Raw genomic sequence first — 12,106 nt, 5'->3', positions numbered from 1 at the left:
AGGAGGAGAGATGGAATTAAATCCATCATCTAGAATTGAGAGTTTTGGAAGCTCCATGCAGGGAATACATGGCACCTGTGGCTGAAATAACAAATAAATCTGATATTTGTTTGCATAGTGATGAAAGACAAAACTCTGGGGGCCAGTTAATGCTGGAGCATGTCACAGATCTGAAATAGCTGCCAGCTGAGTTAGAACCAAAATTTACTTTATTTTGAAAGCTAATGCTCAAGGGCATCGCAGAAAAGGGCTGATGCAATAGTGCAGCCAGTCTCTAAGAACAAAATCAACCTTAGTGAAAAACTAGTTTTTCGAACTTTGCAAAGTTAAAAAAAATCACAGAGAGAGGGAGAGGGAGAGAGAGAGGGAAAGGAGGAGAGAAAGAGAGAGAGTAAGAGAGAGAGTGAGGGAGGGAGAGAGAGAGAGAGAAGTTAGAGATATCCAAGTGAAAAGAGATGGAGAAATTAAGGCTGCTTCTCTCCCCATGTGGGGAGGGGAGGGAGGGATGAAAGGAGGGAAGGGGAGCTCAGGATCCTCGTGTTGCAGATGGAAAGCTTATCTGCAAAATCCAACTTCCATATTCGGAGTCCAGGGAAGTGGGGAGACCATATCTCATGTTGCTCAGCCACCTCTTTCCACATATGGGGCACTCAGGCGAAAGGAAAGCCCAGACCTACGGAGAAAGCCCAGGATGGCCAGGAAGGAGGAGGGGATCTGGGGCATTCCTGGGAAGAGACTAACCTGGTTTATGGGTCTCAGGGTTGAATGTTGGGGGGGTAGCCCCTGGGGATTCTCCAGCCTCGCTTTGGCTCCATGTCTTTCCAGGGGAGGCTCTCGTGGGGGAGAAGCCATGCAGGGCTGGGTCTTCCAAGAGGGATCCGGGGTTGCCCTGGAGGAAAAGGTGGCTGGAGGGGACCTTCTGTGACTCTGAGGAAGATCGGGGTCCCCTGTGGCCCCTCCAGACCTCCCAGCTGAGGAGACCCTCTTCATTGCAGCCTTTTCTGGGGAAGGGGCTTAAGCCCCCCTCCCTCTGCAATTCTGGGAGGTTTTGCCTCTTTCTCATCCCCCCCAAAGCTCTGAATTTTGCTCTTTATCTGACCCCCCCCCCCTTTGGCTTGGCTTCTTCAGCCTCTTCTCCATCAGGCTGAGGGCAGGGAAGCTCCCAGGCAACCGTCTCTTCCCCCTCTTTGATTGGCTACAGGGTTGTCGTGATGAAGGGGGCGGGAATAGAAGCAGCCAGTAGAGAGAAAGAGAGGCGGGACTTTTGTCTTCCCTGAGAACTGGAGGATTTGAACGTGAAATCTGCTTTCTTTTACAAAACTATTTATATTATTATGGAAAGGTAAAAAGTTGAGATTCGATTTTAAGGCTTTATTTTACTGCAACAGAGGAAGTCTGAAATCAACGCTTTTGTTTTCTTTTCTCCCTCTCCCCCACTTCTCTTTCCTCTCCTTCCATTTCTTCCTCTCTGTTTTTTTTTATTTTTGTATTTTATTCTATAATCTAATAAAAAAAAATTTAAAAAAAGAACTGGAGGATTTGAATGCAAAATCTGATTTCTTCTGTTCAGATGCAGCCCAGAATCAGAAGGAGGGAAGGGTCAGAGAAAATGAAGGAATATTTAAAAATATATTTAAAAAAACAAAGGAAAACTTAGACTTTGACAGAAGAAAAATAAAAAGCGAACACCAAAAAAAAAAAGAGAAATTATCCAACTCTGTAGAAAAAGTTCTTTAGCTCTGTAGAGTGTGATCCGTGAGATATACAGCAATTAAAGGAAAGAATGATAAAAGTCAGCCTTAAGCAAATCTATTGGAGACGCAGAGCAGAAAGATTGGAAGATGAAGTGAAATTGGACGTTTAAAAAAATAGTGTCGTCAAACAGCTTATAGAAAATAGCTAAAATAGTTATAACGTTAACATTACTTTCTGCACAGGTTGAAAGGATTTACAATTTAGAATTTTTCTTTATTTTGATAAAAAAATGTGTAAGCTTTCCTATTTCTGAAATAAAAATCTCACCCCAGCCATTGAAGGGAGAGACAAAAAACCCAAATTAAATTCAAGTTTCTAATGCTTTGTGAGTATGGAGTCTGGGTCAATCTGGTCTTTGGTGATTTAAATATATATATATATACTGGCAACAATTGGTGGCAGAGGTGGGATTGCTCCAGGGGATTTCTAGGTACTCCCAGTGCAAAGGAAAAGAGCCTCGGCTGTCGGCTGTTGGAGGGAGAGAATTTGGTCCGGGGAGATCTCATCCCCTCCAGGCAACGGCCTCCCAAATACCCGGAGCTTCTCCTGGGCCACCCAAGACGGGAGAGGCTGAAGGGGAAGCTCTTCCAGGCCAGGAGACCATCTCATGGGGAGAATCCTCAGTTGAACAAGAAGATTGCATAGAACAAGGACTTCCAATCAGGCTCCTCCTTGTCAGTTTCATTCCTGAGTCATTCCCTGTGCTGGAGTTTCCTTTCCTCTGTTTGCATTCCTAACACTTCCCTTCTTTCCTTTTTATTTCACTTACTCCTGCATTAACGGACCTGTCTAATTTCCTGAATGGTCTGGATTTCCAAAGTTTCTCTCTTTTTGTCTTATTTTCTGGAAATCGCTGGAATCCAAAGATGGGACGGAATAAAAATCGTAAAAACTCCAGATTATTTTCCTCTCTCCATCCAAACTTGAGTTCATCACTTGAATGCTAACTTTTGTTTAAAGTAGTGATTGAAACAGTTGTAGTGGCCCCTCCCCAGCCCAGCCCCATATTTTTATGACTGCTGATTAATACACAATTCCTGATCCTTATAGAAACAAATGAGGTTTTTTTTAGAATTGGTAAATGTTTCTCACATTAAAAAAAAAACTTCTTCCTTTTATGATAGTTCTATTATAAGGATTTAATTATTTTGAATTCCCTTTAATGGCCAGAGAAAAATTAGTCCTTCTACAAATAATGGTTTGCTTGTGACTCTTAACTCTGGTGGAGAACTATCTCCATCCCACCTTCTCAACACTCATTCAATGTCACGGTGATGAGTAACCACCATTTGCCTCCGGTTTTGGATCAGGGTTGGCTTGAGACTCAGTCGGCTGGTGGAGACAAAGAGGATTAAATTGGAAAAAAAAAGGATTTTCTTGTTTCTATTCCTGATGATATAAGAATAACATGAGCATTTTTTGTAAAAGAGTTTCTCTATTAGTGACTTTAATATACTATGGTGTATATTTGCTGTACAAATGGTCAGTAAGGATCCCCAGCGCCTGCACAATCTCACACTTGGCCACAACCTCCCTGACAACTATCAGAATCCACCTGGCCCTTCAGACGCCTTGCTGGACGTGCTCTCTACTGGAGGAGCCCCTGTTCCCAGGGACGGTTGTGGGAGGAAGGACCACTTCCTTTGGCTCCTCTGGATGCAGCTGACAGGATGGACATCTCCATCCAGATGTCCACATTAGTGGGAACCTACAAACCTACAGGAAGTCCTCGATTTATATCCATTCATTTTGTAACAGTTCCAAGTCCCACGGCCATTGAAAAAAGCCATCTATGATGGGTCCTCGCACTTATGACTAGTGCAGCATCCCCTTGGACACAGAGTCAGGATTTGGGTGCCTGGCAATCAACATGGATTTATGACCAGTAAAGTCAGTGGGCGAAACGGTGTTTGTTTCATGACTGCAGGATTCACTCAACAACCCCAGTGATTCACTTAACAACTGTGGCAATAAATATTCACTTAGTGACCGCCTAGCTTAGCAATGGCATTTCTGGTCCCAATTCTGGTTGTAAGTCAAGGACTACCTGTAGGATGCAGCAGCAGGCTGATTAGGAAAAGCTTAAGCAGGGCTGGGAGACCACCAGGAGATGCCAGGGGTAGATTGAGGAGAAGGCAGTGGCCAACCTATCTTGCTATCAAGAAAATTAGGTGGGGGCCCTTTAATGACATTGAGCCAATCAGTAAGTGACTCTGAGTCCTAGTCCCGCCTTAGGCGTCAAAGGCAGCTGGGGACTTTGAGCCAATCACCAGGAGGCCCCGATTTCAATCCCCAGGGCCCAGCTAGGACTTCAGGGCCAGACTCTATGCTGCCCCCTACAGGCAGTGACTCTTAGCTGAACCCTGGCAAGAGGGAGGGGCTATGATGGGGGGAGGGGCTCTCTGTGTCCAGGAGTTTCTCTCCTTTGCTCTCGGATGGGGCTGCTCTACCCCAGAAAGACCCGGGGGAGGAGGGGACTTGCGGTCCTGCTGGAAGATGAGGCGGCAGTGGTGACCAGCAGGGCCTTTGCCCAAAATCCGCCCTGCCTTAACAGTGACAATGTTTAAGGCATCAGGCTAGGAAGCAGGAGATCCTGAGTTCAAGTCCTGCCTTAGCCCTGAAAGCCTGTTTGTTGACCTCAGGACAGAAACTCTCTTTCAGACAAGCCCACCTCACAGGGCGATTGTTGTGGGGAAAAGAGGAGGAGGAAGAAGAGTTGGACATGTTCACCTCCTTTAGTTATTTGAAAAAATAATAAAACAATGAAAATAAAATCTAACAAAAATAAAAACCGGCTTTCCTGCTTCTGTTTGCATGGAATCTGTCACAGCCTTGTGCAGATACAGGAATTTCTCTTCTCACAAGGACGAAGAGTTTTTTTTTTATCATGTCTTCCAATTTCACTCTCTCCCTTCTTTTGCAGCCTTTGGGGGCTTCGGACCCCCTCCCAGCCCTGGGACACAGCGGGTTTCCCTCTTTCTTTGGGAAAGATTCCTTCACCAATCAGAGTCTGCCTGAGCCCCATCATCCACTTCCCTCCCTGCCTGGGATCAGCTGAATTCCTCCATTCAGACAACAGGAAAAAGGGAATTTGCACAGAACCTCTGGGTCAGCCTCCATTCTTCCACACAGAGGGTCCCACTCACTCTGCAAAGCCAAATTCTCCCTGCCTTCCTGGATGCCTCCGGCCATCGCTCGGCTGAGCTCACAGCAGGGCCAGGGTGGCTGAGAATTGGGACGGAAGGGACCACAAACCTTTCCAGCCACAAGAGACTTAAACACAGACTGAGGCCTCCCACACACTCCTAAACAGTGGCTTTATGTGGCAGTGGGAAAGTTATGGGCTCAATCTCACAACACTCACCCTATATGGCTGCCCCATCTGTTGTCCCTGGTGGCAGGTTGAAGATTGTAAATCCCACTCCTGACACCAGTTTCTGTGGAATCAAACACAGGACCCTAAAACTCCAATAATCCAGGCTCAGTGCAGTTATTATATATTTAGCGTCCATTGGAGGAATTTTGCTCCATAAAATAGTGGGAGGAAATATTTAGAGACAAAAGGATGCACTCATATTTATATATTCCAGGAAAGGAGGAGAAAATGATAATCATACATATGCATATTTTATTTAATAGATGATCTGAGCATGAATATTCAGAATTAGCGAGACTCAAGTTACCTCCCCAGCCTTGTATTGTTGCTACCCTCAAGAAAGAATTATTGTGTAAACAAAAAGAAATGTCTCAGTTGTGTTGCCACAGCAGTTTGGGTGAAATGTACTGAGAAATGAGGGTATCAATGTTGCTCCATACGTTCCTTCTATATTTCTGTCTTGCTAACATGCTCCCATTTTTCCAAGAAATTTGTCTCCTCACAAACTTCCACACACCCTTTATTTATTTCAAGAAAAATAGTTGGCCCCCTCATGCATGGAGAAGAGCTTGGATCATTTTCTATGTTTGGAATGTGGAAAATGTTAAAAGCTGAAATTCCTTAGTCTCACATTTACACATTTCTTCTGGCTCCTCCTTTGTGAACAATTCAAAAATTTCCAAATTTGAAACATATACATATGATTTTCTTTGACTCCTGCATACCATCTAAAGAATACATAAAGAATACATTTGTTCTGCCCATAAGATGCTCCTTTGTGTTGAGGTCTGGCCTCAAAAGGATAATGTAGCACTTGGGGATGAAGATGCAGCCCAGCAGACCAGCACTGGAGGCCAGGATGGAGAAGACCTGCACAGCCACCATGGATTTCCCTTTGGTGCTCAGGTAGGTGGGCACAAAAGTCACCCAGATACTGCAGAAGACCAGCATGCTGAAGGTGATCAGCTTGGCTTCGTTGAAGGCCCCAGGCAGGTTCCTGGCCAGGAAAGCCACCGTGAAGCAGATGGCAGCCAGGAAGCCCATGTAGCTGAGGGTGACGTAGAACATGACAACGGCCCCTTCGTTGCATTGCAGGATGATCTCTCCAGGCTGGGAGTGGAGGTCAGAGTCAGGGAAGGGGGCAGAAACTCCCAGCCAGATGGAGGAGATGATAATTTGGACAGCAGAAGAAGAAAGGATGATGGAGTTGGCCAAGCTCTTCCCCAACCATCTCTTCACTCGGTTTCCTGGTTTTGTGGCCAGGAAAGCCAGCACCACCGTGATGGTTTTGGCCAAGAGAGAAGAAACGGCAACTGAGAAGATGGTGCTGAAAACTGTTTGTCGGAGAAGGCAGGTGGCTTTCCTTGGTTGACCAATGAAGAGAGAAGGAGACAAGAAGCAAAGCAGGAGGGAGACCAGGAGGATGTAGGAGAGGTCCCGGTTGTTGGCTTTGACAAGGGGAGTTTCTCGGTATTTAATGAAGATGATTAAAACAAGGTCTGTGATTAAGAACAAGATTAGGGCAAAAGCGACCAGGATGATACCCAAAAATTCTTCATAAGACAGGAAGGTTATAATTTTGGGGATACATTGGACTCTGGCCTCATTTGGATATTTATCATCTGGACACTTGGTGCATTTTTCTGTATCTGAGAAAGCAAAAAAGCAATATTTCTTTAATATACTGGTTTTTTTACATTTCAAGAAATACCCTTTTTGGATGACAGCTGTTACTATGGGCATTTTTCAAGAAGTATTTCTTAGCTATTTCATTAAAAAGAGCATAAGAAGGATATATTTTTTTAATTAAAAAATGTAGCTAGGTATATGAAGTTGAGGGAGGTTCTAGGATGTTACTTATTTCTGGTGTAATGAGTTGAATCTTCATAGGAACCTACATTATTAGAGGTAAATAATGAATCATATACCATATTTTCCGGTGTATAAGACGACTGGGCGTATAAGACGACCCCCGAATTTTCCTGTTAAAATATATTTAGGCTATACTCGCCGTATAAGACTACCCCTCTTCCAGCACACACCAAATAAAAATTAAAAAACATCAACTGGCTCACCCACTATGTAAAAGCAGCTGTGCTAGACCCAAAATGGCCCCTGCAACAAGCAGGAACCTCACACAGCCACAAAAAGCCCAAAACCCAACTTTCACACTTTACACACACAAAATTCCACATACAGCTTTGTGAGATTTTGTGTGTTTGTGTAGTGAGAGTGAAACACTACAAAAACATACTAAATCTCAGAAAGCTGCACAAATATTATTTTATTTTATTTTATTTTTATTTTTATATGAAAGCTAAATTTAAAACTTTCTAAACTTTAAATGGCTAGGTCTAAGAAAGAACAACTAAAAAAAAAACCCCAATTAACTATTTTTTTTTTAAAGCTCCCAAAGGGGAAAAAAACTTACCCAATAAAACAGGGGTCTCCAACCTTGGCAACTTTAAGACTTGTAGACTTCAACTCCCAGAATTCCTCAGCCAACTTTGTTTTGCTGGCTGAGGAATTCTGGGAGTTGAAGTCCACAACTCCCTGCCTGCTTGATTGCAGGCAGGGAGTTGCTTGCTGATGGAATGGATTCAGGCAAGTGAAGCAAGGCAAGCAGCTAAGGTAAGCAAGCTGGAGGGGGGAAACTTTTGCCCTTCTCCATGGCTCTGGCGATCCCAATTGAGTTGCCTGATTAGCAGATCGTCAGGGCTTGGATCGTCAGAGACATTTAAGGCTCGTCAGAGCATTTCGGGCTGGTCTGCCTGGTTACAGGAGAACGACACCCGGCGTATAAGACGACCCCCGACTTTTGAGAAGATTTTCATGTGTTAAAAAGTCGTCTTATACACCAGAAAATACGGTAATCTTTTTAGGAAAACATCCTGAGTCCTGCCACTTGGCAGTTAATGTCCTGGACTTGGAAAATACCTACAGCATCTTGTAACATCTGGAAGCAACCTGGAATTAAGGAGAAACTTCCTATCACTGAGAGCAATTAACCAGTGGAACAGCTGGCCTCCAGAAGTTGTGGGTGCTTCAACATTGGAGGATTTTAAGAAGAGACTGGACTGTCACTTGTCTGAAATGGTATAGGGTGGATTAAGAGACTCCAAGGTCCCTTCCAGCTCTGTTCTATTCTGATTGATCGATCGATCGATCGATCTACATGACTGGCAGAATATCTCTGTAATGAGTTCCCCCCATAACGATCCACAGCACCACATTATGGACCAGTGACACCTTCTCAGTGATCCTCAAGGGGAGGATCCAATATACAGTCGATTGAAAGGTCTTTCAGAAGGTGGACCTAAAACAATTCATCTAGTTTCAAAGAACTCAGATGTTCCTAGAAAGATAAATTTAGCAGCACATATCCAAACTAAAAAGCAGAAGAGATATTTCCTCTGCCATTAGTAAAACCTACTCAGTCTGCCACCCCCTCCTCCCATCTCTTCCCAGCCTCTCCTTCCAAGTCTTTTTGGTTTACTTCCATTTAGATAAGAAATTGTGCAGATTAAAAAAAACAATGACAGGTGAGCTTCAATGTGTCTTTTAACTTGCACTTTCATGAAAATGTTCTGGATGGATCCAGTTCCACAAAGCCTCCCATTTTCCTCAGTGTGACCCACCTTCCTGAGTGGAGAAGGTCCCCTCCGGACAAGGAAGGCAGTCATAGCAGCAAACTGGCTCTCCTTCTCGAGCCCTCTTGACAAATCCAGGATGACAACTTTCCACACATTTGGACTGAGGCAGGGACTGAGAAGAAGAAAAGAAATGCCAAAGAAAATACCTTAGGATCTCCGTCCATGGAAAATGGAGGCAGAAATGGATGGAGACAAGTAGCCTCTGGTCTTTACTGAGGTGAATATGAAACCTCTGACATCTTCTAAACAGATGCAGGAGGTAAAACAACTGGCAGATTCTTCATTTAGTTCCTCCCTTTTGCTTTCAGAATTTAACATTACAATAAAATACTTTTCTATTTAATGTAGTCTAAAGGGATGGAATTGAAAAAAGATTTATGTATGATGATATATTCTTATTAAAACTGAGAAGAAAGTTTACTGTAAAATATTTAGGAAACTTTTATTCCATTAGATTTTTTAATATGAAATTAAACTGTCGTGAAGAAAGAAACCTCTGACCAGTAAGATCTTGAAAGGTTTCCATAAAACATGGCAAAGCCACTCCACTTACCGCATTTTTCGGAGTATAAGACGCAGCTTCGTTTTTAGGGAGGAAAATAGGGGGGGAAATCTGCCTACCAGGTATTCTTCTGGCTAGCGTCCTTAGTCTGGTCAGCTCAGCACATTAGTTTGCTGGTTTTTTATTCCCTGCTTGGGGATGAAAAACAGCTTCTAAGGCACAGCTGAGAGGAAGCAGCAATGAGAAAAGCAGGCAAAGCACGGGGGGAGATCGCTTCACTCGGCTGGGGCCTCATTAGGGCTGAAAAAAAAATCTTCAAAAAAGCTACATTTGGAGTATAAGACGCACCCAAATTTTCAGCCTCTTTTAGGGGGGGGAAATGGTGCATCTTATACTCCGAAAAATACCATAGGTCCCATCTGTTGAAGAGCTTCCATGAGATGACACCACCTGGCATGGGAGGCCAACCACCCTGGAGACTCTGGGCTTTGCCCACTGGAAATGGGACCTCAGGCTTTGGAAAACAGAGAAAAGACATTAAAATTTGTCCCACCTTATTGAGCAACTTTATCTGTGAAAGAGCACCTTCTCTGATAGTAAATCTCTGTCTTTTAAAATACGCCACAGTCTCTTCTCTGGGAGACTCCTTGGGGAGAACCAATAAGCTGTCAATTCTCAGATCTGCTTTTATCTCTCCATTTTGGTCCAAGTACAGTTTTCTTCGAGAAATATTCCAAAATTCATTCTTCTCCAGAAAGGGATGAAACTAGAATGGGAACATCCAGGAATTTGAAAAACAGAAAACTTTGCTTCTTATCCCACATTGAATCTTTCTTCTACAATTGTCTAATCTCCAAATATGCTTAATTGGGATATAAATACTGTCATTATCTTCAAAAGTGAATGAAAAAGTTTGAGAAAAATTTGTCAATAATATACTGACAAAATATAGAGAAAATATAATCAACACAATTGATCAATTATAGGGAACACTCTAGAGCAGATGACAAATAAAATGAACAGACAACAAAAAAGGTGATTCATAAATTCTTTGAAAACAAGAGGTTGATTCCCAGAAAGCATGGGTTGATCAAGAAGAAAGTTGTCAGGCTAATCTTCTCCCTGGTCATCCTGATGGAAAACAAATCCAGATGTGCTAATTCTAATTGATTGTAATGCAACATTAACAAAATGTTGCAGATCTGAAAGGACAAATCTCCCACCAACTCTTTTCTCAGCCTGAAAAGTTAACCAGAATCCTTTCGAGTTTCTTTCTCTCCCATTATGCAGCTGCAGGATTCTCCCCTCTTCTCTGATCCTTCCCTAGGCAGCCTCTCTTCCCCTCATCCCAAAAGTCATTCTCACCCATCATCACACTTCCTAAATAGATTATGGGAACTCTGGTGACATCACTGCATTTCAGTAAAGGACTCACAAACAATTTTGTGGTATGATTAGAAACCTGACTGTATGGTCTGAAGCCAGACTCCCTTTTCTCTCAGCCTTTGGAGGAGACGGAAGCAGCCAGTTTGACCAAGACACATGGTCATCCGGAGGCCTCCGTCCCTCACACGGAGCATAGTTCCAACTGCTTCTTTGTTGGCTGTTAGTTAATGCTGCCTTTCTACTATTTATATTTATATTTTCACTCTTTGCATTTCCTCAGTTTCTCCGTGCCCTTTTCTCCCAATGAAACACCCAGATCCACCCCAGGCTCCCTTTCACTGGAGGAGAAGAGGGGGGTTTAGCTGCCTGTTGAGCTGCACACAGACCCACCTGCAGTGGGGACGGAACAAAGGGGAAATTCCACCATGCTCATCACAAACCCACAAATACAGGAATTCATTTAAGAAAGAATACAGCATTTTCAAATGAGCAGAGTTTAATATTAAAATGCCATAGTATCTACTCTTTGGAACCATTATTCCCTGAGTAATTGAATTGGACAGATCTGTTGAGGTGGTTCCCCTCCTTCTCCACTGGATTCCTCCTCCAAAGGATCAAAGATTAATGGATCCATATTGGGACCCCCATACCTGCCATGGCTGCAGCCTTGGAGACCCCAAAGTCTTTTCTCCCTCCTTCCTTCTCCTCCTCGATCTGGAGGAATAAGCGGCATTCAAGGCCTGGGCCAGAGTCTTCATGAGGCTGTAATATACATAGTGATTTGGGATCCCGACCCTGTCCCTTTTCTTCTGGGAATCCATTGGGGCTTTCTGGGTGCATCTTCTGCGCCCTTTGACAGAAAAGACGTTCTTTGAAAGAGAACAGCGGAAATAAAGATCTTGAAACTTTACTTCCACAAACAAATAGGGTTCATAGGCAGAATCGTTTGGCCTGTTTTTTACCAGAAAACCAAAGTTCCAAATACTATGGATGTATTTGAGAAGTCTACGCTTGTTTAGTGTATACCATAGAAAATTTGTGACGATCCAGATTTTCCCTTCAATGGGTCCTGACAGACGCATAAATGTTAAATGGAAAGGAAGAATTCTCTCCCAAATGGACTCATATTCCATGAAATAAACAAAGACGTTGACTTGTCTCCACTTAGAGAGGGAATCCCTGAGGGATGCTATATATCCAATTCTTGAGAACAGTTGTGATATAACCACACAAATTCCACTCCTGACAAGCATAGGAGGAAAAATCCTCATGAAATTCTCTCCCTTCTCTGTGTCTGAAGCAAAGAGGCCAATCAGGGTCCATCTGAAATGGAGGAGCAGCTGGACAATTGCTGGGTAGTGGATCCCTTCTTTGGGATTCATCAAGTGGAAAAAGGGGAATTGACTTTTATCACTCAGAGCCTCTGAAGAAGGT

At 43.4% G+C, this 12,106-nt stretch overlaps 1 protein-coding gene across 1 annotated transcript in view; it reads right to left on the bottom strand.

Moving 5' to 3' along the window:
* LOC139318743 (vomeronasal type-2 receptor 26-like) overlaps positions 1-9,723 on the bottom strand; it is a 31,380-nt gene extending 21,657 nt beyond the window's left edge. The window contains exons 1-3 of the mRNA XM_070946322.1: positions 9,694-9,723; positions 8,770-8,896; positions 5,857-6,780 (exon numbers count right to left, since the gene is read on the bottom strand). Of these exons, the coding sequence (XP_070802423.1) occupies positions 5,857-6,780; positions 8,770-8,896; positions 9,694-9,723 (1,081 nt within the window). The remainder of the gene's footprint in view (positions 1-5,856; positions 6,781-8,769; positions 8,897-9,693) is intronic.
* Between the last annotated feature and the right edge of the window lie 2,383 nt (positions 9,724-12,106).

The sequence above is a fragment of the Pituophis catenifer genome, unplaced genomic scaffold, assembly GCF_029215685.1.
Source record: "Pituophis catenifer annectens isolate HBS135680 unplaced genomic scaffold, rPitCat1.0.hap2 SCAF_6, whole genome shotgun sequence".
Lineage (NCBI taxonomy): Eukaryota > Metazoa > Chordata > Lepidosauria > Squamata > Colubridae > Pituophis > Pituophis catenifer.
The sequence above is the reverse complement of the archived record's forward strand: the minus strand, read 5'-3'. Positions and strand labels throughout refer to the sequence as shown.